Source organism: Madurella fahalii (genome assembly GCF_045866475.1).
Source record: "Madurella fahalii IFM 68171 DNA, scaffold_3, whole genome shotgun sequence".
Classification (NCBI taxonomy): Eukaryota; Fungi; Ascomycota; class Sordariomycetes; order Sordariales; genus Madurella; species Madurella fahalii.
In genome coordinates, this window is record NW_027263973.1 from 2,391,520 (window position 1) to 2,416,560 (window position 25,041).

General features: G+C 56.2%; 7 protein-coding genes across 7 annotated transcripts; 6 read left to right on the forward strand and 1 right to left on the reverse strand.

The window, feature by feature from the left end:
- Positions 1-248: 248 nt before the first annotated feature.
- On the forward strand, positions 249-5,427 carry dna2 (DNA replication endonuclease-helicase Dna2; the record flags this gene model as incomplete). Its single annotated transcript, XM_071061585.1, has 4 exons — positions 249-293; positions 364-1,716; positions 1,774-1,869; positions 1,918-5,427. 4 exons carry the CDS (start codon positions 249-251, stop codon positions 5,425-5,427), a joined length of 5,004 nt encoding a protein of 1,667 aa, XP_070917686.1.
- Positions 5,428-6,398: 971 nt separating this feature from the next.
- On the reverse strand, positions 6,399-8,412 carry YRB30 (Ran-specific GTPase-activating protein 30; the record flags this gene model as incomplete). Its single annotated transcript, XM_071061586.1, has 3 exons — positions 6,399-8,061; positions 8,137-8,171; positions 8,233-8,412. The coding sequence occupies 3 exons, from the start codon at positions 8,410-8,412 to the stop codon at positions 6,399-6,401; spliced, it is 1,878 nt and encodes a 625-aa protein (XP_070917687.1).
- A 654-nt stretch (positions 8,413-9,066) lies between these two features.
- SUP35 (translation termination factor GTPase eRF3) lies at positions 9,067-11,257 on the forward strand (the record flags this gene model as incomplete). The annotated part of the gene is made up of 2 exons (XM_071061587.1): positions 9,067-11,142; positions 11,201-11,257. The coding sequence occupies 2 exons, from the start codon at positions 9,067-9,069 to the stop codon at positions 11,255-11,257; spliced, it is 2,133 nt and encodes a 710-aa protein (XP_070917688.1).
- An 847-nt stretch (positions 11,258-12,104) lies between these two features.
- MFIFM68171_06168 (Rhamnolipids biosynthesis 3-oxoacyl-[acyl-carrier-protein] reductase) lies at positions 12,105-13,258 on the forward strand (the record flags this gene model as incomplete). Its single annotated transcript, XM_071061588.1, has 3 exons — positions 12,105-12,192; positions 12,312-12,905; positions 13,026-13,258. The coding sequence occupies 3 exons, from the start codon at positions 12,105-12,107 to the stop codon at positions 13,256-13,258; spliced, it is 915 nt and encodes a 304-aa protein (XP_070917689.1).
- Positions 13,259-16,332: 3,074 nt separating this feature from the next.
- MIC33 (Putative mitochondrial 2-oxoglutarate/malate carrier protein) lies at positions 16,333-17,411 on the forward strand (the record flags this gene model as incomplete). The annotated part of the gene is made up of 2 exons (XM_071061589.1): positions 16,333-17,282; positions 17,363-17,411. The coding sequence occupies 2 exons, from the start codon at positions 16,333-16,335 to the stop codon at positions 17,409-17,411; spliced, it is 999 nt and encodes a 332-aa protein (XP_070917690.1).
- Positions 17,412-18,097: 686 nt separating this feature from the next.
- On the forward strand, positions 18,098-22,198 carry PAN2 (poly(A)-specific ribonuclease; the record flags this gene model as incomplete). The annotated part of the gene is made up of 9 exons (XM_071061590.1): positions 18,098-18,118; positions 18,344-18,451; positions 18,507-18,815; positions 18,870-19,462; positions 19,519-19,941; positions 20,008-20,258; positions 20,319-21,017; positions 21,072-21,285; positions 21,340-22,198. 9 exons carry the CDS (start codon positions 18,098-18,100, stop codon positions 22,196-22,198), a joined length of 3,477 nt encoding a protein of 1,158 aa, XP_070917691.1.
- A 617-nt stretch (positions 22,199-22,815) lies between these two features.
- MFIFM68171_06171 (Cholesterol 7-alpha-monooxygenase) lies at positions 22,816-24,585 on the forward strand (the record flags this gene model as incomplete). Its single annotated transcript, XM_071061591.1, has 2 exons — positions 22,816-23,027; positions 23,085-24,585. 2 exons carry the CDS (start codon positions 22,816-22,818, stop codon positions 24,583-24,585), a joined length of 1,713 nt encoding a protein of 570 aa, XP_070917692.1.
- Positions 24,586-25,041: the final 456 nt, after the last annotated feature.

Consider the following 25,041-nt stretch of genomic DNA (forward strand, 5'->3'; position numbering starts at 1 on the left):
GACTCGTCGTGGTGGGGCAAGTCGCGTCCCGGAAGCACGAGAACGCGGTTCGCAGGAACGCGTCTTGATTGATACCCCCCCATGCTCGTCGTACCAGAGGTCGTCCCACCTGCCCACCCATCATGCCTCCCGATACATGGACAACCACAACAGAAATTGTATCATCACCACGCTCACCCAGCGTGTGCCGTCCTCTGCCAGACCGGGAGCATTTGTACAGTTAGCCTAGTGCGCAATCCAAAGGTGCAATGCCTCTGCAAAAGTCTTTCTCGGAGCAGAACAGAGGTTCCAGAGTCAGTGTCCCATACCAGACGGTCGTAGGAGGGCGTAAATAGGAGTTAGGCGTGTGCTGACACTCGGTAGCGGCCACAATGGCAGCGATCAAGGAGTAATCCCACCCCGCAGACGGCCGTGCCCAAACCTCCACTGCCTGTATCCGCGACCACGAAAAACAAGCTGCTAGCCTTTCAATTCGAGCCGAGTACGGCCGCCGGAGCACTCGATGCCGACTCGACATCGAATCAAGCGTCGCCGCCAGCGGCTGATAAAGCCAAGGTCGCCATGACGCCCGCGAATCGTCCCGCTTGGCAAGACATGTTAAGAAAGCCCGATGTTCCTGATCAAGACCAAGAAAATTCTCCCAGTGAACGGCTCCTGTGGTGCAGCAACTACATTGAAAACCCACATGTCGCCATCTCCCCGCTTCTTCCTCGAAAAGGCCGAAAGCGCGCTAGAAGCTCGTCACCCATATCCTCGCCAGCGTCGAAGCGAACTACGCCCGCGATTGATACCAAGAAGCTCGCTCAAGTGCTCAAGACACCCCGTGCTGATCCAGCCTTGGAGTTATGGGACCGCTTTTCTCTTCCCGGCAAGGACGCTAGCCCATCCGGTCTGACTAACCCGCTGCTTGCACAACTCCTGTTTTCGTCCTCCCCCCGGCCCCCCAAGGATGCCAGTGGGCCGGGGAGTGACAGATCTCTGAGGAAGTCAATCAGCTGCGGTTCTCACTGGCCGAAGCGGAGGAAAATCGAGCGGGCAGACTCGGATCGGGGAGATACTGCTGGGAGAGACTCCCTGACAGACTCCAAGTCCTTCATGGTTTCGGCGCTCTTGGAGACGGTCGACGGCGAAATCAAAAAATCAAAGTCAGCGGGCCCCATGGCTCATCAACAGCCCAAGTCACCCTCACCTACACGTGCGAAGACTCCTGATCCTGCCAGACAATCCCCGGTACGGCTACAGTCCGGGAGCTCTCCACTGGCTCAAAAGTCAAGCCGGGCAAATCCAGAGGCCAACAGCATCGCCAAAATCGCGTCTGGGGCTAAGGCATCCTCGGATTATGGCGATGATGACTTCGACGACGATACCTTCATGGCGCTCGATGCGAGCCTCCACCTAGCCCAAGGGGATGAATCCACTTTAGTCGAGTCCTCCGACAAAGTCAGTGACGCTCCGCCTGCGCGGAAAGCACCCGAAGACGACTTTGGCGACGTGGATGATGATTTCTTCGACGGGGCGGCGGATTTGGTCGACGAGGTGGAGGCAAAGCATCTTTCTCAAAGTCAGTTCCAGGGGCAACGGCACGGCAAGCCGAGCCCCAATGGCGGGGGAGAAGACGATGCATACGGAGATGACTTTGACGACTTGGACGACTTGGACTTTGACGATATCGAGCTTGCTGTAACGCAAGCGGCTTCTCACCCCTTCTCACCCAATGTATGTACAGCAAGATAGCTAACAGTGATACGGTGGGACGCTAAAGAATTGGCATAGCTCAGCCAGAAACCCAAGGCGATCCAGCGCTATTTGGTCACGAACGTCCTTGATAGCTCGTATACCGATGAAAGAGGGCACGAGTCTCCAGAAAAGGTAAGACGGGCTCTAGAGTCGGTTGAAGAGCCCAGCTGATGAGTTCAGATCCTCCTTGTGCAAGCAGAAAGGACAAACGCGATCAAAACCGTGCATCTCCGGAACGACTGGTACGACACGCAAGCAAGCCCCAAAGCCTACGTCCACATCATCGGCAATTTCGAGCCGTCCGGCCGATGCATTATCGACAACAACCACAACATGCTCATACTGCACCCGGATCAACTGGTCTCAGCCACCGTCGTGGCGGACTCATTCACGTGTATGCGGCGCGCTGTCCTTCAGGACAGAGTCAAGGCCACCAGTGAGGCAACCCCGGCACTGGTATACGGCACCATCCTCCACGAGATCTTCCAGGAGGCATTGATGGCCAACAACTGGGACTTGGGCTTTCTGGGGTGTGTTATTAACAAGACCCTACAAAAGCACTTGGAAGACCTTTATGTCATCAAAGTCAGCCTGGAGGATGCACGCTCTCATGTCATGTCGAAAATGCCCGAGTTGAAGTCTTGGGCCCAAGCCTTTGTGTCGGCGAGCCCCAAGCCCAACGCGTTCGTCCATGGAAAGAACGGGGAGAAAGTCAACATGTGTGTCAGCAAATTGCTCGACGTCGAGGAGCACGTCTGGTCTCCAATGTATGGCCTGAAAGGCAACATCGATGCCACCGTGCAGGTCACGATGCAAGATGGCAAAGCATCCAAGACATTGACCGTGCCGTTTGAAGTCAAGACGGGAAAGAACGCCACCACCAACCATCAAGCTCAGACAGTGTTGTATAACCTCCTCCTCTCCGACCGATACGACATCGAGATTGTCTATGGTATCTTGTACTACATGGAGACCTCGCAGTCGTTGCGCATTCCCGCCATTAGGCACGAACTCCGCCATATGATTATGCAACGGAACCAGTTGGCCTGTTACATCCGGGAGAGGAGTGTTCAATTGCCGCCCATGAAGAGGAGCAAAAATGCGTGCGGGAAGTGCTACGCTCAAACGTCTTGTTTTACCTACCACAAACTGGCGGACGGGGGCGATGGCGAAACGAGTGGATTGAACGAAAAATTTGACGAGGTAGTCAAGCATCTCACCCCTACCCACAGGGAGTTCTTTCTGAAGTGGGAGGACCTTCTCACAAAGGAAGAAAAGGAGAGCCAGAAGCTGCGCCGAGAGCTCTGGACCATGGTCAGCACCGAGCGTGAGAAACTGGGTCGTTGCTTCGCCAACGTCATCATCGAAGAAGGTTCAGCATCCGAGGATAGGAACCAGGCCAAGATCAACCGGTTCTCCTACACATTCGTCAAGGAAAACCCAGCGCCCGGCTTCTCCTTCCTAGACTCACAGCTCGCTGTCGGAGAGCCAATCGTCATCTCTGACGAGCAGGGCCATTTTGCATTAGCGCTGGGCTACGTGACAGTTGTTAAGAGACAGCGGATCAGCGTTGCCGTCGATAGGCGGCTTCACAATGCACGGATTCGACAGCCGGGTTTTGACCCCGTCAATAACCAGGTTTTTGCCAGCATCATGGACGTTGCTCCCGAAGGGGCAAAGCCAGAGCAGAGCCAGGGCAAGATCAAGGAAGACCCAATCCGCTACCGCCTTGACAAGGACGAGTTCAGCAACGGCATGGCCACTGTGCGAAACAACCTTGTCCAAGTCATGGCTGATGGTCCGTTTGGATCTGCCGAGATTCGCCGGCTCGTTGTCGACCTTGTCCCACCTAGATTCAAGACAACTCCAACCCAGTACACAGTTCCGGGCAAGGACACCCTGAATGTTGACCAAAAGGCGGCGGTGGAGAAGGTAATGAGCGCCAGGGACTATGCTCTGGTCCTCGGAATGCCAGGCACCGGCAAGACGACCACCATTGCCCACATCATTCGGGCTCTGATCGGCCAGGGGAAGACGCTGCTCCTGACTTCGTACACGCACACTGCTGTCGACAACATCCTGCTCAAGCTCAAAGACGATAACATCCCCATATTAAGGCTGGGCGCACCGGCCAAAGTCCACCACGAAGTGCAGGATTTCGTAACGCTAGCTGGCCAACCGATGAAGTCATTTGATGAGATTCGTCGCGCGTGGCACGAGACGCCGGTCGTGGCGACGACGTGTCTCGGTATCAACCACCCCATCTTCAACGAGCGCACCTTTGACTATTGCATCGTCGATGAAGCCTCACAGATCACGCTGCCCATCTGTCTAGGACCCATCCGGATGGCGCGCACCTTTGTGCTGGTCGGCGATCACAACCAGCTCCCTCCTCTGGTACAGAACGAGGAGGCCCGCCTCGGCGGCCTTGACGTATCCCTCTTCAAACTGCTGTCCGACACACACCCGCAATCCGTTGTCAACCTCGAGCACCAGTACCGCATGTCCGAAGACATCATGACCCTATCCAACACGCTCATCTACAACGGGCGGCTAAAGTGCGGCATCGAAGCCCTGCGCTTCGCCGAGCTACACGTCCCCGACATGGGCGCACTCCGAAGCAGGCATTTTGACGCTACCTCGTTCATCTCCTACTCCCAACAGCAAAAACAGCGCCGTCCACAACAACGACAACAACATCCCGGTTATAGCCCATCCACCTCCCCCTACAAGGGAGGAGGAATCCTCCACGCCATCCCGTGCCCCTCACCGCGCCCGGGGACCTGCTGGCTCGCCGACCTCGTCCACCCCTCGGCGCGGGTCCGCTTCGTCGACACGGACGCCCTCCTCCCGGAAAGCCGCGAGCAAGCCAAGGGCAACCGCATCGTCAACCCGTGCGAGGCGCGCATCGTCGCGCAGCTGGTCGACGCCCTCCTCGCCGTCGGGGTGCCCGCCAGCGAGATCGGCGTCGTCACGCACTACCGCTCGCAGCTGGCGCTGCTCAAGCACACGCTCCGGAGCGGCATCACCGCCACGACGGGGGGCGCGGCAACGGTGGAGATGCACACGGCGGACCGGTTCCAGGGCCGCGACAAGTCGGTTGTGGTGCTGAGCCTGGTGCGGAGCAACGAGGGCGGGGTCATCGGCGAGCTGCTGAAGGACTGGAGGCGGATCAACGTCGCCTTCACCAGGGCCAAGACGAAGCTGCTCGTGGTGGGGAGCAAGGCGACGCTCGGCGGGTGCGGCGAGGGCGAGATGCTGGCCAGGTTTGTCCGGCTGATGGAGGAAAGGGAGTGGGTTTATGAGCTGAAGCGGGGCGCGCTGGAGGGCCATCTCTGTGCGGAAGAGGCTGCCGCCACGCAGGGGACTGCCATTAGTGGTACTGGCATTGGCACTGGTACCGGTACTGGTGTGGGTGCTGCTGTGGGTTGTGGGATTGCTGAGGGTGGGGGGCACGGGATGGGTAAAGGCCAACAACAGCAGCAGCGGAAGAAGGGCGGGTTGTTGTTGTTTAAGGAGAAGGAGGCGGACGGAAAGGCGAACGGAAAGGAAAATCAGCGAATAGACGGCGCGATGACGACGACTGTCGTGCAACCCAAGAAGACGACGAGGATTGGGGAGCGGGCGCTACTCAGGGGCAAACCGGTGTTGAGGGATATTTTGAATGACATGATGGATGGCGGGTATTGAGCGCTGGTATCGTTGGGCGGGTATCTCATGGTCTGTTGAGTGTTGTGGACAGTGTTACGCGCATGGTTGGGTTATGTTAGGCTTGATTGGACTACTACGTATGGGATATGTTGGTAGCGTTACTGGACACTGCAGCGTGTAGGTACCAGTTGGATCCGTCGGTTAGGCTACCCCGACGAGCCGGGCGGTTTGTTGGCATAGTTAGGGGGTTGTGTTGCTGTGGGCCACGAGAGTCATGGGTCCCAATGCCTATTCTTGTATTTGTATCTGTGTGTATTTTCTCTTGGGGTGTGTGGTGGTCTAAACAGGAAAGGACGAGCTCTGTTTCGATGATATCTAATCATATCAATGTCACGATCTTAGGTGCAGATGTGGGCTTGATGACTGACATCGGTATGATGTTGACATGATGAACATCTTCATGACGCCGCAGTGCTCACTATCACGACGGTTGTCGCCGGTGTTTACATTTATGCCACAGACTAGCCACACCGTGACCATGACTAAACACCCACCTCCTTTCGCCCAATAACTTGGAGGCTCGAGATTCTGATAGTCTCCTATTATTACCAGTAGTTATCATAAATATCTACGAGTCAAGATCAACCCAGATCTCAACCAAGGACGATGGGGTCTCTTCAGGGCCTCATTCACAAAGCTTGTACCTCTAATCTCTCTCCGCCTTCTCTCCATGAATTATTCCATGCGCCTCTGGCCTTCTCTGACGGCAGGTCTCTCATCCGACTTTCCTAATCACCCAATAACGATTATCGTAGATTCAATGTCGACCAGGTCCAAAGCTTGTGAATTGGTTGGACCGCTGGCGGATATGCAGTTGATTCGTAGCCTACTTCAACACGCAAGGTGGCATAACGGTTGTTTTGGCGTGCTGTGGGGCCTAAAATTGCATTCTATTCATTCACTCTCTAATCACTGTCTCATCAACTCCACTCCCAACGCCCATTACTGCTCTACCTCGCAAGCGTATCGGTATAGGGGTCAAAGCCCATGCGCCGTTTTGCCTCGTTCCTCATCCTCCAATGTGCCTCGCCTTGCAGACCGGTGGTCGATGTTTCCTCCAAGAAGAAAGTTAGGATATGGTCGGGGATGGCCAAATGGGATGTCTGCTGAAACTCTTGCAGGCTCGTCAAGCGTATCAACATCTCCAACAGCGAGAGGGACGAGGTGATGGAGCCGAAGGGCGATCTGGCGACGTATGACTCGGGTGCTCTCTCCTGGGCTTTTTCCAAATCGGTTGACGATGCGCCAGTCGGGTGTTGTGTGCCTGATCCCGGCTGGAGTGAGATGCGTCGAACTTGATCCATGAGCTTGGAGTCGACGGAAAGCCTTTGTTGTGCCCGAGAAGGACCAGCGACCAGGCACTGGGGAGTTCCGCGGCCACTGCTTGCGTCATCGTCATCGTCATCGTCTTCATCCCCCTCTCCGTCGTCGTCACCCTCAGTGTATACCTCTAGCGCTAGCCATTCAGGGTCCAAGTGAGGAGGTAGGTACGACGTGGGGGAGCCATTCTGGCTGCTAGGTGATTGTGCGGAATGTTCAGTTTCCTCCCACAGTTGCCGGTCAACATCTTCTTGGTCATCAGAATCAGAGGGCTCGGAAGGCTCATCTGCCGTCCCATATCGTGACTCATCTGCCTCCTCAGGATCCTCAAACCATTCTTGCCGCATCTTGATCGGAGACTTGGCGTTGACATCCCTCTTCAGGAGCAAAACTGGGTTATTATCTTCTGTATTGCCGATGTTGAGAATCCTCCCGGTATCCGTGTAAAAGATCTTGCACAGCTGGTGTATCGGGATAGATTCTCGTATACCGGCCATTGGAATTTCGTCGAAGGGCTTTGGCTTGGACTCATCCCAATCATGAAGTCTCCCGTCCTGTAAGTCTTCGATAATCTCCAAGTGGTATGAATACTCATCTGGATGGCCAAATGCAAACACTGACTCCCTGGATGCAGACCTAATGAGCTGCGAAGCAGCGGCGTTGTTTGGACAATATCCATGAGCAGGATCAAAAGCCCAATCGAGAGGTGTCCGGCAAAGCCGAACACGGGCTTTGTGCATCACCTCTTTCCAGATGGGCTTTCTCTCTCCTTCGCCAAGGCCATAAGGTGTCTCCCGAGAGCCATCACCCACAGAGCCCCCAGAGGTCGACCGTGATGTGTCCTGTGCGGCAGGGCACGGTGCGGCCTGAGAATGCCCAAGAAATAGCATGTAGAGAGATAACGTAAACGAGGCCCCGACCTGAACGGGGCGGCCTGGCTCCAGGACAAACTGAGCATCGGCGAAGGAGAGCAGGGCACTAGCCTGCATCATCCTCGACGGCGAGATGCCAGGCGTCATGGCCGTAGACATCTTCTCGCCAGACGCAGTGATGGCAAGCTGGATGAGGGGGATATCCCGGTCGATTCGCTCAAGGAGACGCTTGATGTCGCTGATTACGAGCAACAGCTCGGCATGGTGGGCTTCCGACATGCGAGCTCTGCGCCCCGCGTCGCGAGCGTCCTCCTCGGCGGTGGCGGCATTTTCCAAGCGCTTCCCGAGGCGGACAATGTCTCGATGGAGTGATTTGGCGAGGGGGACAGCGGACTCAAGAAAGACGTTTCCCCGACCAGACCTGTGAATGTGCATGTCACGCGTCAGCGCCCTAGTGTCGCCTACGGCCATCAAGGTGCGTTGTTGGCTGCCATACTTGAATTCGATCAAATCGAGTGCAGGAGAGAGGATCTGTTGTAGACGGATATTTAGCCATGCATCCACTGTAACTTGGCTGTTAAAGAAAATGGACCTTGATTTTGCTGTCGAGCAGCTTCTGCAATGCCTTGAGCTCCGCGTGGACCGCCCTGTCATTGACCGTTTTAAGAAGGCGCGAGCACTGCTGGACGGCGTATTTGGATGTCAGGGCAATTCCGGATCTGATGGCATAGTTGACAGTTTGGACCCCAAGAGTTGCCAAGAGCGCTTCCATGGCTTCTCACAGCATCCATTATCGGTGTTTAAACAAGAACACATGCTGCTAAGCAGCATGGAAGCTTCTGTCTTGGGGAGCTTGTTTGTTCACACTCGGCGCGCTCGTGTCCCTGGGCTTCCCAGCCTAGTCAGACCCAGTTATGCCCAATTAGGTGGCAAGGCGGGCAACCGGTCCAGGTGCAATCAGCTGGGCCAATTGTTTGGCACACTGTGCGTAGGGCTGCCTGAGCATGCAAACAAGAGATCGTAACATCCACTGAGGCAAGCGGTGAGCATGGCGGGGTAAACAGTATGACTGCAGACTCATTACTGTACGACCAAAACCCTCTTCCCCGCCACGATCCGCGGTGGGAACAACTGACAATTCTTCACTCTTCTGCCTGCGAGACGAGCAGTGAAGCGGCGCAATTTCGAGTCACGACTGACTCATTAGTAAGGCCGAGTCTTTACGCTGTCTGTGAGTAGCTATCATTTCAGATATATAGTTTTTCGATCTGTAGCCGACCCGATTCCCCCTGATTTACCCCGCAAGCCCAAAACTGTGTCACTGGTCCTCGACATCGAACAATTGGAGAGCCCTTCAACTGACGCTTCGCTCGGTAGGCGGCTGGGCAATACCCATCAACGAAATAGAGCACATTCAACAGCCAAGATGTCCAACATTCAAGACTCGTGGGAGGATGACCCGTCTGCCCAGGACGAGAACCTGGCGCGCCAGGCGCAACAGCAGATGAACATTGGCGGCCAGCAGGCTCATGGAGGCTTCCGGCCCGGTGCTGCCTCTTTCCAGCCCACCGCGCAAACCTTTCAACCGGGCCAGTCTTATGGCGGCGGCGGCGGCTACGGCTACCAACAACCGTATTACGGCGGCCAGGGATATTACCCCCAGTACGGTGGCCAGCAGAACTTCGGCCAGTACGGCCAGCAAGGCTACGGGGGTGCCTACGGACAGCAGGGTTACAACCAGGGATACGGGCAGTGGCAGGGCTATCAGCAACAACAGCAACAACAGCAACAGCAGCAGCAATTCCAACCCCAACAAGCGCAGCCGGCGCAGCCGGCGCCTACCATCGCGAAGCGGCCTGACGCATCGGCGGCAGATGCACCAAAGCCCACTGTCACCAAAGAAGGCGGTGCAAAGGTTATGAGCATCGGCGGCGACCCCCCCAAGCCCAAGGCGAAGGTTCTGTCTATTGGTGCGACTGCCCCTGCCAAGGAGGAATCGAAGAAGGAAGACACAAAAAAGAACGAGGCAAAGAAAGAAGGAACGGCGGACGCAGCTGCCAAGGTGACGGCTGCTAAGGCGATTGACAAGACAGACGCAAAGGGATCCGGCAGTGGCAAGACTTCGCCTACTCCGTCTTCGGGCCGTTCTAGCCCGTCTCGCGGCGCTAAGGCCGCCGCGCGCGATGCTGACGCTGTAGAGAAGGAGCAGGCGGCCGACGTGGACGAAGAGACGCTCAAGGAAATCTACGGCAAGGAACACGTCAACATCATCTTCATCGGCCACGTTGACGCCGGCAAGAGTACTCTTGGAGGCGCCATCCTCTACACCACGGGCATGGTCGACCAGAGAACGATGGACAAGTACAAAAGGGAGGCCAAGGAAATGGGCCGTGAGACTTGGTATCTCTCATGGGCACTCGACCTGACAAACGAGGAGCGTGCCAAGGGCAAAACCGTCGAGGTCGGCCGTGGTTACTTTGAGACGGAGAAGCGACGGTACAGTATCCTCGACGCACCCGGTCACAAGACATATGTGCCGCACATGATTGGCGGCGCTTCCCAGGCCGACGTCGGTATCTTGGTTATCAGCGCGCGGAAGGGCGAGTACGAGACTGGCTTCGAGAAGGGTGGCCAGACCAGAGAACACGCCATGTTAGCCAAGACACAGGGCGTCAACAAGCTGGTCGTCGTCATCAATAAGATGGACGATCCTACCGTGAACTGGTCCAAGGAGCGTTACGTCGAGTGCACCACCAAGCTGCAGCAATTCCTGAAGGGCACGGGGTATAACATCAAGACCGACATCTTCTTCATGCCGATTGCCGCGCAACAGACGATGGGTATCAAGGACCGCGTGCCCAAGGACATATGCCCCTGGTATGACGGCCCGTCGCTCCTCGAGTACCTTGACAGCATGCAAGCGCTAGAGCGTAAGGTAAACGCGCCATTCATGATGGCGGTTGCCGGCAAGTACCGTGACATGGGCACCATGATCGAGGGCAAGATCGAGGCGGGTGTCATCAAGAAGGGTATGAGCTTGGTCATGATGCCCAACAAGCAGAACGTCGAAGTCGCGGCGGCCTACGGCGAGACGGAAGATGAAGTGACCATCGCCCAGTGCGGCGACCAAGTCCGCCTCCGGCTCCGCGGCATCGAGGAAGAAGAAATCATGCCGGGCTTTGTCCTATGCTCGCCCAAGCGCCTGGTACACAACGTCTCGCAGTTCGAGGCACAGATCCGCATTCTCGATCTCAAGAGCATCCTCACGGCTGGTTTCAACTGTGTGCTGCACGTTCATGCAGCCATTGAGGAGGTCACCTTCGCCGCGCTGCTCCATAAGCTGCAGAAGGGCACCAACAGGAAGAGCAAGGTGCCTCCATCACATGCAAAGAAGGGCGACAGCATCATTGCTATTCTGCAAGTGACAGGCGGCGCCGGGTCAGTGTGCGTCGAAAGGTTTGAGGATTACCCCCAAATGGGCCGCTTCACTCTGCGTGACCAAGTAAGTTACCGTTCCCGGTTGTGCCGTGTACTGTACAACACCGCTAATGCATCTGTAGGGACAAACTATTGCAATTGGCAAGATCACCAGGCTCATTCAGGACGGTAGCTCTTAAGGGATGACCAGTTGGTGGTATCCTCGCAGTTCCCGGCGTCGTCCCCTGTAAAATAGGGGGCAACCACGGAGTACGAGGTTGGGAAGAGGGTGCTTATATCTGTCATGAATTGTTATTTAGTTTGATGATAGATTTGGCCCGTTTTGTTTGAGACGGGGAAAAGTCGTTTTGTCGCAGGAGCTCTGCATGTCAGGTCCGTCAGACCGAGCAATCCCCGTGGAAGCTGCCTCGGGTGTCAACAACCCGACGCCGAACTTCCCCGTCCCAGGCCCCCCCAAGCCTCTCTTGACGCCAGTCCAACGTGGCTGAACCCTGTGATGCACGGCCGGTCGTATCTCTGGGTCAACGCAAATCGGGAAGTGTGCTGCTGCTGACTGAGCCGAGCGGGTATTCGACTCCCACCTAGCCTGCGACAATTCAGGCGGGGCAGAGGGAAGGCGGGGCAATCCGTCCGTCTTTAGCTAACCCGGAGTTGTCAACAATCAACAACTAAACCGAACGGTTAGTGGGCGAGTGACCGGGCATCACGGGCCGGTTCATTCGGGGCGCATCGGAGTGGAGCTAGCAGAAGTCATAGGTATGCTTTTACATACCCGCGTTAGATACATACAAGCCCATTCTACTTTCGCATGACTTCTCGCGTAGTGACGGAATTGGCAACACCACATCCAGTCCCGCCTAACAAATGAACCTCTGCAGTCAAATATAAACCGAGCCGGTACCAGCCTTACAGCATCTCATATTATTGTTTTTTTTTTTTTTCTCCCGTTCTCCGCCTGGGAGACGAATACGACTCGACTCACAACAACAACAACATATCAACCCCTCCTCATCACCAAGGCTCACCATGGCGACTAACCCCGCCGCACCGATCGACGTGGAAGGCCTCTTCTCCGTCAAGGGCCTCGTAGCCCTCATCACAGGAGGCGGCACAGGTACGTGGCAATAACCAAAACACTCAACTCTAGACTCCATTTTGCCTCCGCTTCCTCATTATATAGTAATCACACGTACGCTAACATACCTTCTTTTTTTCTTTTTATTAAAAAAAAAGGCATCGGCCTGATGATAGCCCGCGCCCTGGCCTCGGCGGGGGCCGCGCGCGTCTACATCGTCGGGCGGCGCGTCGACGTGCTGCAGGCGGCGGCGGCGTCTATCAACCGGCCGTCGGTGGTGGTGCCGCTGTACTGCGACGCCACGTCCAAGGTCAGCCTGGAGAGCATCGCCTCGGTGGTCGAGACCGACGTCGGCTACCTCAACCTCCTCGTGTGCAACGCCGGCATCGGCGGCCCGCAGGTCAAGGCGCCCGTCCCCGGGGTGACCACGCTGGAGGAGTGGCGCGACTGCCAGATGGCGACCGACTTTGAGGAGTTCACCAACACCTTCCGGGTCAACGGGACCGGCGTGTGGTTCACGGCCATGGCGTTTTTGAAGTTGCTGGATGCCGGGAATAAGAGGAGGGCAGCGGCGGGTGCGGAAGGCGTGAGTAGCCAGGTCGTGGTGACGAGCAGTATTGCTGCCTTTAACAAGATGGCTCCTGGGGGGTGGGCATACGGGGCGAGCAAGGCGGCCGCGACACATATTGCCAAGATGTTGAGCGTGGTGTTGCCGACATGGGGGATCAGGGCCAATTGTCTCTGCCCTGGGCGTAAGTGGTCCTCCTTCTTCTTTTCCTATTTTTTTTTTTTTTTCCGTTATTTATCTATTTATTATTTCTCCTTCTCCGCTTCATCGAGCGGTGGGTCGAATATTAATCGCGAGGTATCAGTGTTTCCCAGTGAGATGGCTGCTCCTATTGTCGAGGCGGCAGGCGGCTCCATGACGGGTGGCGGTACTATCCCAGTGGACAAGAGCGTCGTCCCTGCAGGTCGGATGGGAGATGACGTCGACATGGCCGGCCAGATTTTGTATCTTGCCTCGAGGGCGGGCGCCTACCTGAATGGGAACACAATTGTTGTCGATGGAGGGCGGTTAGGGACATTCCCAAGCACAGGGTATTGATGATTAAGAGAGGGTATAGTTTGTGTATGTACATAGGTGATGGCTGCCAAGATGCCGTACAAGGTTCTCTGTGGAGAAGTCTAAATCTGTATCGGTATGAGCGGCTCATAAAATTACGATTAGCGACCTGAGATGACTGGCTTTCGAAGCCGGTCTCATACAACTGTAGTGACCACGAGAGAAATGAATGGTTCTACTGGTCGCGGAGTAATAGCCACCTCTCCGGGCTGTAGACTCGTCTTACCATCCGGACCCCGGCACACGTCAGACAAGGCCAATAACACCGAGTATGATGACAATGAGGAAAGACACACACACACACACACACAAAGAAAAAAAAGAGGGGGGGGGGGAGGTGAGAAGGCGGCGAAGACCACAACAATAACCGGGTTACAGAATTTGAGAATAGATGCGTGATTACAGTGTGAAAGACAGTTACTAGGGAAACCTGCTATGGCTCCTGAATGAAGCATATCGTACATTGGTTTGGCTAAGAATTGAGATGCTTTTCAGAAGCCTGTGCCCTCGAGTCACCAGGTCTTGCCCCGGAGCCGTTGAAAGCCTGTGCTGTGCTAAATTCGAAGCAAACCTGGAACAGAGCCAGGGTCCATGGGCCCTCTCACGCCGGCCAATCATGACGTCACTCTTAAGCTGTGAAACACCGGTTCCAGTGCGGGCCAATGCTGGTCATGTTGAGATGGGACCGGAGTCGGGACCCGCATTCGTCGAGGAAAACACAATGGGGTCAACAATTCGAAGAGCCACACTCAACCGTCCCGCGGCGGTTGCCGATACCCCTGATTGAAGGTTACCTCCGCGGCGCTCGCGAGGAAATAATGGGCTTATCTGCTTATCGATAAAGCCGAAACCGCGAAAGCAGCGACCCCCGCAAGGTTGTCAAGGGTAGCTCTCGGGAACGCTGCTGGGAATGGGATCAGACCCACTTTGGGCGACGGCGTGTAAGTCGGGGTGCAGGAGTGGAGCTCGAGTTCACAAGACAATATCGCATGAAAGTGTCATGAACCCCTATATCCGATAACCTGGAAAACGAACCTTATTCTTTTACGGAAACATCCAGTACGGTTACTTGGCCAGGAACGAGCTCTCCAAAATTGTGCTTCAGCTCTCGTGATGGTGGGGTAATTAATGTTTGCTGCGGTGTCCCTGCCGACGGTGGAAGACTAGCCTAGGACCGAAAGTCACAAGTTCGCATGAAGTTTAAGGGTGTGCGGGAAGTGGCTTGCAGTGATCTCCAGAATGTCACTCCCTGGCGGATCTGGGTTGGTTGAGTTCAACGAGGAAGAGGGGTAAAGCCGGCAAGAACAGGAATCTGCTCCCCCTCCTTGCCTGCCGCTGGGCAGCCCGCCCTCCCATTCATTTACTCACCCACCCTCTCTTCCAGGGCAGCCAGTCCCAAAGATGTGGCGTGTGGCCTGAAGTCGCGTTTGGCATTTGATTGAACACATGTATCTGTCGGAGCTGTGACATGACGGGGTTTAGAGTATCCTTTGGAGACTACAACAGGTCTCCCTTACCAGACAGCGATCGAGGTGACGGGCTACCTCTTGAGTAATCCCATATGGCTGCATCCGGAGACAACATAAATACCGAGAAATATCCACGACCCCGCTCTCGAGCCATATGTATGCAGCGCATTCAACCAGCCGTGGAAGAAGGTTCCGGTCAGTAGGCGAGATACAGCGCGGGGACATGACAGACTGGGCAAGCACAAAGCACGCTCGCTTCGGCTACAAACGCTGCGAGGACTCAACAAAATGCGGACATTCACGGGGTTTGGTATATCGCAGCACTGCAAAAGTCTGCACTTTGACATGGTGCGAAGAAGGAGAGGGGGGGGGGGGGGGGGGGGTGGCCGGCGCGTGGGATGGACGGTACGCTTCCGTTGTGGTGGCCTGGAAGGTACTGTACTGCGTGTCCGGGTGTACAGTACACACACGGATGCAATGAGTTGTATGTATGTACCGAGTCACCCCTCACATCTAGGCACGAGACGAACGGCCATCTGCAGCGGGCTATTTGCCATAAATACACCGGCGGGAGGTAATCGCTTGACGCCGCCAGAGTTAAACCTGACCTCGGCCCCTCCTCTGTCCTGGTCCCCTTCTTTCCCTCAACACCTCCTTGTCCTCCCGGGCACTAGTCTCCAAGGTGCTCGCCGTCCCATTGCTGCATTTTCCAAACAATAGAACGTCTTACCGGCTCGTCTTCCTTTCCGCCGTCATCCACAGCTGCTTTATCGCGGCATCCCGGCAATCTCATCTAGAGTCCGTCCAGCCGAGCAACTTGGAGCACGCGACCCCGCTCTAGCTCCCCCCAGCACTGGGCGACAGCGATAAGCCACCGCACGTCCGAATCGGACCAGCTACTTCCCCAACGGTCAATCGAATCTGCTTTTCGCATACATAAGTCGCTATTGAGAGCGCGTCGGGGCTTGCGACCGGAGTGGGACTGTGCTTTATCTTGTTGGTAGGTTTTACTGGCTCTACTGGGTTTGAATATGACCATGGCGCCGGATGGGCTTGCCGTTCCCCATTCCCGCAACCCCAAGCTGGGAGGGCCCCACAGATGCCGCCTGCTGCCGAAGCCGCTTCCCTAGCGATCCAAATCATCCCGCCGCATGCAGCCGGGGCACCTTCGTTTTCCGAGGGACCCATCCCTGTGCCCAACAACTCCAATTCCAGATGCCCGCTTCTAACTTCGGCTTGCCGACCAATACCGGAGATCCCTCTTGGCGTCGTCAGCAAGCCATGGACCCTGCCAACGCTTTTGGGACCCTGGACTTCCTGACGGCATCGACGTCGGCTGGTTCTCCGGTCTCAGTTGTTGGCATTCTGTGGTCCTTTTGCCCAGCGATAACACCTGCATTGAGAAAAGGCCGATCCTAAGAGCGAGAAGCGGCTAACACGTCTCTCGCGACTTTACAGGTGGCTATATCCGACGTGTCGCGGATTCGCTGTGTACAAAAAGTTGGCGAGCTTTGCGAGCAGGGACCGAGTGGTCAGCAAACTCCTTTCATTGTCATCGTCCAACCCTCCCCGAGTCTTTTTTTTGTCATGTCCAACACAGTCAAGCAGGCGGCTGAAGCAGCACGGTCCAGGGGATCTGAAGTCATGGGCACGGCTAAGAGCGACAGCGTCGCCGTCGCCAATGACTTCCTCCACACACCATTCATGCGGGCCGCCCTGCCCTTCATCAACGGCGGTCTCAGCGGCATGGTCGCCACCACGGTGATCCAACCCGTCGACATGATCAAGGTCCGCATCCAGCTCGCGGGCGAGGGCAAAGCCGGCGGACCGAAACCGACACCTCTCTCCGTCACCCGCGAGATCCTGGCCAGCGGCAAGGCGCTCGATCTGTACACGGGCCTGTCGGCCGGCCTGCTCCGGCAAGCTGTGTACACGACAGCACGCCTCGGCTTCTTCGACACGTTTATGGCAAGCCTGACAACCCGGGCCAAGAGCAAGGGGACATCGGTGGGCTTCGCCGAGCGGGCGTCGGCGGGCCTCGCGGCGGGCGGCCTCGCAGCCATGATCGGCAACCCGGCGGACCTGGCGCTGATCCGTATGCAGAGCGACGGGCTCAAGCCGGTGGCGGAGCGTAAGAACTACAAGTCAGTCATTGATGCGCTCAGTTCCATCGCCAAGAGCGAGGGCGTCGGGGCGCTGTGGGCCGGAGCGGCGCCGACGGTGGTCCGGGCCATGGCGCTCAACTTTGGACAGCTAGCCTTCTTCAGCGAGGCCAAGGCGCAGCTCAAGACGAGGACGACCTGGTCGACCAACGCGCAGACGCTCAGCGCGAGCGCCATCGCCGGCTTCTTCGCATCCTTCTTCTCGCTGCCGTTTGACTTTGTCAAGACGCGCCTGCAGAAACAACAGAAGGGGCCCGACGGGAAGCTCCCGTACTCGGGTATGGCCGACTGCTTCGCAAAGGTGGCCAAGCAGGAAGGGCTGATGCGCTTCTACCGCGGGTTTGGCACGTACTATGTCCGCATCGCACCGCATGCGTAAGCTCTATCCTTTAGCCCCTTCGTATAGTCCGAAGTTTGATTCGTTCGGGTGCTAACAAGTATCGCTTTCTCGGCAGCATGGTGACGTTGATCGTCGCAGACTATCTTGGCTGGCTCACCAAGTAGACAGAATGTTTGCTTTCTCGGGCTGCATGGAGGGGGTTCTTTTGTGTTTCCTGGTGTTGGGGCTTCTCTTATTTTTGGATCCAATATACTCTTCGTTCTGGCGGATGACGGTTAGTATCGTTTGTATACCATGGGCCTTGCGAGACAAGGCAGTATATAGCCTAGCAATGCTGATGAGTCTCGGCGGTTTGCTTTCCATCTTCTCCAACCACCCCCGAAATGTGAGTGATTATTGGTAACGAATACGGAAGAAAGGAAAAGAAAAAGAAAAGAAAAGAAAAGCTCATTCCTAACGCATTACATCATGGTTCATAAACATGTGAAATATTACCAAGGTGTTCGGACTCTCTCCATCTAACCACAGCTTAATCCACTGGACTGTTAACAACCGACTGTTGACCTGGCTGTCCTGAATTTTGGTGCCAGCGTTGGGGTTGGAGCAGGGCGGTTGGTCTGTGCAGAGGAACGGTTAATTTTCGGCTGATCCACATTTAGCAGCTCTTGGTTTCCAATGTCCCGGGGGCCAAGGCTGGGCTGATGAGAAACCCCGACCCATGAATTGACGACAGCAGGGGTGGACTCCAAAACATCCCGCACCGATTTTGGTCCCAACACTTGTGAATTCCAGCTGTTTTGGACAACTTTATATTCCCGGCATCTCTTGAAAATGTGCTTAGGGGCTAGCCATGGATGCGGACTGGGACGAGGCAAGTGATTATTTCCCAATTGAGACCCTTCCAGGAGATGATCGCGGTCGCGTCGAGCGTGCGGGTGCTGTGGGCGCTCTGGGATGTCGCAGTGCCCCGCGATGCTGCCCGGGACCTCTTTATTTGCGCTTCCAACTCGCGGGGGATTTTTCATTCAGCATTCTACCGATAAACCCCGATTGCAGAGTACAACTTGGCTGACCGTGTTGCAACACCGTCGAGCAGGTCACCCGCATCGCCTTCCCGGCGCCCGGCGCCAATGACTACATCAGACCTGCCACCGCTTTAGCCTTCGACACCATCGCTGAGCTTCTATGGGTGGGCAGCGACCGCGTGTGTTCCCACGTGAACCGCCCCTCAATACTCTACTCAGGCCGGTTGCTGACAGCTCCAGGGCCGTGTGGTGTCGCTCTACGCCCGCGATCTTCAACGGTACACTGCCTTCAAAATCCAACCGCCTTCCGAAGGCCCCGTCCGCCAATTTCTCTTCCATGATAAAGGCGTTATCGCTCTCGGCACTCGGAGCATCCACATGGCGATGCGACGGGGGCCGGCTCTATGGAATATCAGGCATGAGGACATGAAGGACTTGCGGTGCATGAGTTTCACCTCCAAGGGCGCCTCCGAGATTGTCGTCGCCGGTTGGCAAGATACCATGTTCGTGATCGATGTGGTCAAGGGGGAGATCGTCAAGCAGGTGGGTTCTCCCCCCCGGCACACTGCATGAACTGTCGCTTACGCCGGAACAAAGGTTGCCACGGAGCACCACTACACTATTATGAAGAAAAGCAAGTATATATGCGCCGCCACGCGGACAGGTTGCGTCAACCTTCTCGACTCCGTCTCTTTCAAGGTCGTTCGGAGTTGGCAGGCGCACGCCTCGTACATCAACGACATGGACGCTCAGAACGACTTTATTGTTACCTGTGGAGGCTCCCTCAAGCAGACGGCAGCCCAGGCCTATATGCTCGATCCATACGTCAACGTCTTCGATCTCAAAAACATGACCTCGATGAAGCCCATGCCCTTTCCGCCCCTGGCGGCTCACGTTAGGTTGCACCCGAGGATGTTAACCACCAGCATTGTGACATCCCAGCAAGGCCAGATGCACGTTGTGGATATCATGAACCCTAACACGAGCAATGTCCGCTACGCGAATATTTTATCCTTCATCAACCTGTTCGAGATTGCGCCCTCGGGGGAGGCGCTTGTCATCGCCGACACCGACTGCAACATTCACCTCTGGGGATCACCGTCGAAGATCCACTTCACGGACATGGCTCTACCGGTTGAAATGCCAGAGGCCGAGGAGCCCCCACCAGTACTCGACTGGTCGCCCGATACGTAAGGTTCACACCCTCTGGCAGGCAACAAACTTGATCACTAACTTTTATCGCCAGGCCTTTGAGCTCGGTCGGCATGCCCTACTACCGTGAACCATTGTTCTCGGCCTGGCCGGCCGATATCATATCCGACGTTGGGGCACCGCCGTTACTGCTCGATCCGTCATTTCTCGCTACCCTTAAGCAGGTCGATGGGTTTCTATACGGCCGGAATACCCGGGGTCTGCGTCGTAACCAGGTAGAAGATACTCGGGCTACCGCCAAGTCATCCAGCGCCATGCAAGCGCCAAAGTTCCTGAGTGAAAAGGCGCGCGAACTGGTCATGTCTTCTGGGCACGACTCTCCCTCTGACGCTAAGACGGATCAAGCACTCGACTCGTCACCAAACGAGCTTGAAAGCCTGAAGCCGGAGGCGCCGCCCATGTATCGAAACCTGGAGATCAAGTATAGCAAGTTTGGCGTTGATGACTTCGACTTTGGGTATGCTTCGTCCCCAGTAAACTTATGGGCTCACGATCGAGACGAGGCTAACTAGTTCGCTCGTAGCTATTACAACAAGACGCGGTATGCAGGCCTAGAGAACCACATCGCGAATTCCTACGCGAATTCACTTCTGCAGCTTATGCACTATACCCCGCTTCTACGGAACATTGCGCTTCAGCACGCTGCGACAGCCTGCTCGAGTGATCTTTGTTTGTTGTGCGAGTTGGGCTTCGTTTTCGACATGTTGCAAAAGGCCGAAGGCGCTACGTGTCAGGCGACCAATATGCTCAAGGCTTTGAGTAGTACCCCTCAAGGTTCGTTGATAGCACCTCGATCTGTTCGGCGGGATGCAAAGCTTGGCTAACAGTGCGCAGCGGCTCCTTTGGGTTTGCTTGAAGAGGAAACCCATGTGCCGTCGTTGTCAACGATGGTTCAGGGGCTGAGCAGATTTCTTTTCGACCGGATCAACCACGAGTACCGGAGCATATCACCAGCGTCGACCGCTCTGGAGCAGACACTTTTCAACCTCCCGCAGCCCCCGAATCCGGACGACTTAGTGTCGAGAGTCCTTGCCACGTCAGCCGTGATTACCATCAAGTGCATCAACTGTAGGAGCGAGACGACGCGCCCTGGTACCGCATATGTCAATGACCTGATGTATCCTGTGACGAAGGCACCAGGTAGGGGTGGCAGGGCACCCAGGACGACGTTTTCTCAGGTGCTGAAGATGGGAGTGGAAAGAGAGACTTCGTCCAAAGGGTGGTGCAGCAGATGTCAGCGATACCAGAACCTACAGATGCGCAAGACCATCCACGGGGTCCCAGCGGTGCTTACTGTCAACACATCGATATCTACACCGGATCATCGCCGACTCTGGGCGACACCCGGCTGGCTACCCGAGGAGATTGGGATCATAGTGGACCAAGGGCAGTTCTTTTGTTTCGAAGGTGAAGATTTGAAGCTGCATCTCCAGCGGGGAATTCATAACATCACGGTTTACTCGCTGATCGGGATGGTGGTCAATATCGAGAGCAGCGGGCCTCAGAAGCCGCATCTAGTGAGCATGGTTAATGGTAAAGTTCTAGCGGGTTGTCCCTGGGCGGATGGAGATACTAACGGCCCGCTAGTTGCACATGCAGAAGCAACGCCGCCGGGGAAGAGCAAGTGGCATCTGTTCAACGACTTTTCTGTGCGGCCGGTTTGCAGCGCAGAGGCATTGACGTTCAATGCGGCTTGGAAGATGCCGTCTGTTCTTCTGTTCCAGCTCAAAGCAGCGAACAACAAGAGCAACATGGATTGGAAGGCGAAGCTGGACACGTCGATCCTCTACAAGGATCTTAGGTGAGTCGGTGTTCTCTTCCAGATCCTTACCAGTACTAACAGAGGTGGCCACAGCCCGCACACGGATGCCAAAACGTACCGTGTGCTTGACCCAGAGACGGAGCGGCCTGGCCCAGACACCATCGTTGCGCTAGACACCGAGTTCGTCTCGCTGAAGCAGCCAGAAATCCAAATGAACTCGGACGGAGAAAGAGAGACGATCCGGCCCATGTCGCACGCCCTGGCCAGAGTCTCGGTAGTCCGGGGCCATGGCGAGAACGAAGGAATGGCTTTCATCGACGACTACATTGCCATCCGGGAACCGGTTGTGGATTATCTGACGCTGTATTCGGGTATCACGCCCAGCGATCTCGACCCGCGGACGACAAAGCACAACCTGGTGTCTCTCAAGACGGCGTACAAGAAACTCTGGGTCCTTCTCAACCTGGGCTGCAAGTTCCTGGGGCATGGGTTGAGGCAGGATTTCAGGGTCATCAACATTCAGGTGCCTCGAGCGCAGGTCATCGACACGATCGAGGTGTTTTACCTCAAATCGAGACTGCGCAAGCTGTCGCTAGCATTCTTGGCATGGTATCTACTTAAGGAGGACATCCAGCTTGAGACGCACGACTCGATCGAGGACGCGCGGACGGCGCTGAAACTGTACCGCAAGTACCTTGAGTTTGAAGACGCGGGGATCCTGGAGACGATGCTGGAGGACATCTACAAGACGGGTCGAGCGACCAATTTCAAACCCCAACGCAAGGACGATCAGGTGATTCAGAGGACCGATACACCGCCAGTGACGGTTGAGGGCGGGGCTGATCCGACGACACCGGCTCGTAAGGCGGCCGGTCTGGGGCCGGGCCCGGGGACCGCGTTTGGGATGATCCCAGTATTTACGCCCTCCAAGGGGTCGCCGTTGCAGAGGTAATGGGGTCATGGCCCAGGGCAGCAAAGGAACCAGTCCAGACTGTGATGGGGGCTTCTGTATGTTAGAGAATTGATGAGTGGACGATGATGCAACGGGGTCGGCGTGACAGTTGTTATGTAGTTGTGCAAAGCGGCGCGATTTGTGACGGTTCTCTCAGACGACTCTTTTTGCCCTTTTTTCCTTTTTGGGGGAAGTTTTTTTTTTTTTTTTTTTTCTGGACAAAAATACCATACTGTATCCGTCCCAGTGTTGGCCCCTTCCCCGCAGCTGCCCTTGTCTCTTGATAGGTTGCGGGGGTTGCATCCCCTTTCACTTCGAGAGGAAGTATCGAGCTGTGATTCGTCAATGCCACTGAAATCGCAATTTATGGGAGCGCCAGGGTGCAAAATGAACCGAAAACGAGCCATGCGAATGCATATTTAATGTCATGTTAAGCGGGAGGGTCGAGAGCCGGAGCTGCTCGGTCGTGTTAGGAACCAGTAGTGTCAGCGAGCGTCACATGCTTGGTGAATGCTACTTATTTCGCCTGACATTGTCAACAAGGGAAGCAGTTGACCTGTTAGTCCCGGCCGCAACTGGGCTCGATCGACTGGCCAAAGTCTCAAGACACAGACAGGATGCCGACCCTGCTGGACCTGATCACAGGCACAGCGGAGAACGCTGCGGGGGCCGTCGTCGCGGCCCTGTTAGCCGTCTACCTCTTTCTCTACCGCTGGCAGTTCCTCAAGACGCACCCAAATGAGCCGCCTATTATCCCGTCGGCGGTCCCCTTCGTGGGCCATCTCCTGGGGATGGCGCTGCAGGGTGGGAGATACGTGAAAAACCTAGGGTGAGTTTCTCATAAGACAAAGTTGGAGCTGTGCATCATGGCTTACCCGATACGCAGTCTGCGCAACCCTGACAAGCCCATCTTCACGCTGCCAGTGCCTCGCTCCCGCATCTATGTCGTTACGGACCCATCGCTGGCCGCCGCCGTGCAGCGTGCTTCCAAAACGCTGTCTTTTACTCCCCTGGTGCCGGACATTACCCACCGCGTGCTCGGCCTGGACGATGAGACAGTTGCCATTGTCCGCCAGCACATCGACCCCGAGCCGGGTGAGCCCAGGGGGTTTCTGGCAGACATCCACGACATGGTGTATTCGTATCTCGGCCCCGGCGAGGCGCTAAACGAGCTGAGTCTTGATGCAGTGAGAGAGTTGGCCAAGCAGGTTGACCGCTATGTCAAAGCGTTGCGCGGCTCAAAAGGTGGCAAAGAAACGGTCGACCTCCTCACCTGGATCCGCCACTTTGTCGCCATCTCCACGGCCCAATTCCTCTACGGCGACGAGAACCCGCTCGCGGTGCACCCAGAGCTGGAATCGGCCTTCTGGGATTTTGACCATGGCCTGGGGGGCTTGCTCATGGGCCTCTTCCCTTCCATCACCGCCCGTAAGGCCTACCGCGGGCGTGAGGCTCTCGCGGCAGCGTTTGAGGAGTATCTCACCCTCGGGCGACACAAAGACGCCTCCCCGATTATCCAAAAACGCGTCGCCATCGCCCTCCAGCACGGCTGGACGCTCCGCGCAGCGGCTCGCTCCGAGGTCTCCTTCCTCTTCGCAGGCATCGTCAACACAGCAACAACAACGTTCTGGATCGTCCTCCACTTGTTTGCCTCCCCGGACCTCCTATCCGCAGTCCGCGGCGACCTCTCCGCTTCTTTCCCCCCAGACCGCTCCGACCCCCACACCCTCACGCTAGACCTCAACTCCCTCAAGACCTGCTCACCCACGCTCGCGTCGGTCCTCCGCGAAACCCTCCGGTACACCTCGGACAACTACTCCACCCGTCTGGTCAAGGCCCCGACCACCCTGCCGGGGGGGTACCGGCTGAGCCAAGGCAGCGTGGTGCAGATCTCGGGCGGGACGATACACGCGGACCGGCGCATCTGGGGCGCCGACGCGGGCGCCTTCAACCCGTTCCGTTTTCTCTCCTCCCCCTCCGCCTCCTCTTTCGCCTCCTCCTTCTCCTCCTCCTCCCCCACGGAAAACATGCCCAGCAAAGAACACGATTCGCCTCATCCGAAAACCACCACCCACCCCGCCGCCTTCCGCGCCTTCGGCGGCGGCAAAACCCTCTGCCCCGGCCGCCACTTCGCCACGGCCGAGATCACGGCGCTGGCGGCCATGCTCGTGACCAGGTTTGATGTAATGGGGTTGGGAGAGGACGAGGATGAGGACAGGGTCGTGGACGGCAATACCAAGACTGGGGCCAAGGGGAGGAAGAGGGGGATAGAGATACCCGACAAGGAGGACGGGGTGATGCCGGTGCATGTGCTGGAGCCGAAGAGGGCGGTTACGGTGTGCGTGAAGGTCAGGGATGAGGTGAGAGGGATGAAGGTGGTTGGGTAGGTAGGTAGGTAGCTTGGTTGGTTAGTTTGCTCATGGGTCTATCTGGTCGTTTCTTGTTGGGGAGTGGTTTTGTGAGTGGTTAGTCGGAAGATGGACTAGGGGAACCTACATTTGCTTAACTTCGTGGTTATGTTATATGGGAGATGGGAGACAAGAGGTGAGGGTGAGGAGAGAGAGTTTGCATCGATAAGGAGGAGGATAATGATGTCATGCTCATGGATTAATACACACATTCATAATCACAGCATTCCCAACACATTGGCAACCTCATGGATTGATTGATCTACCTAGAAACGGTTACATTTCCCTTATCCCGCGGCCAAACGACCGATCATGAATTTCCTCCATCCTCCTTCCCCTATGCAAGGACACACCTGTCAAGGCCCACTCTGCTGAAGCTACTCGTTGCAATACAAGCATTATCTCTCCTTTTCATACAATTTACATACCGTCCAT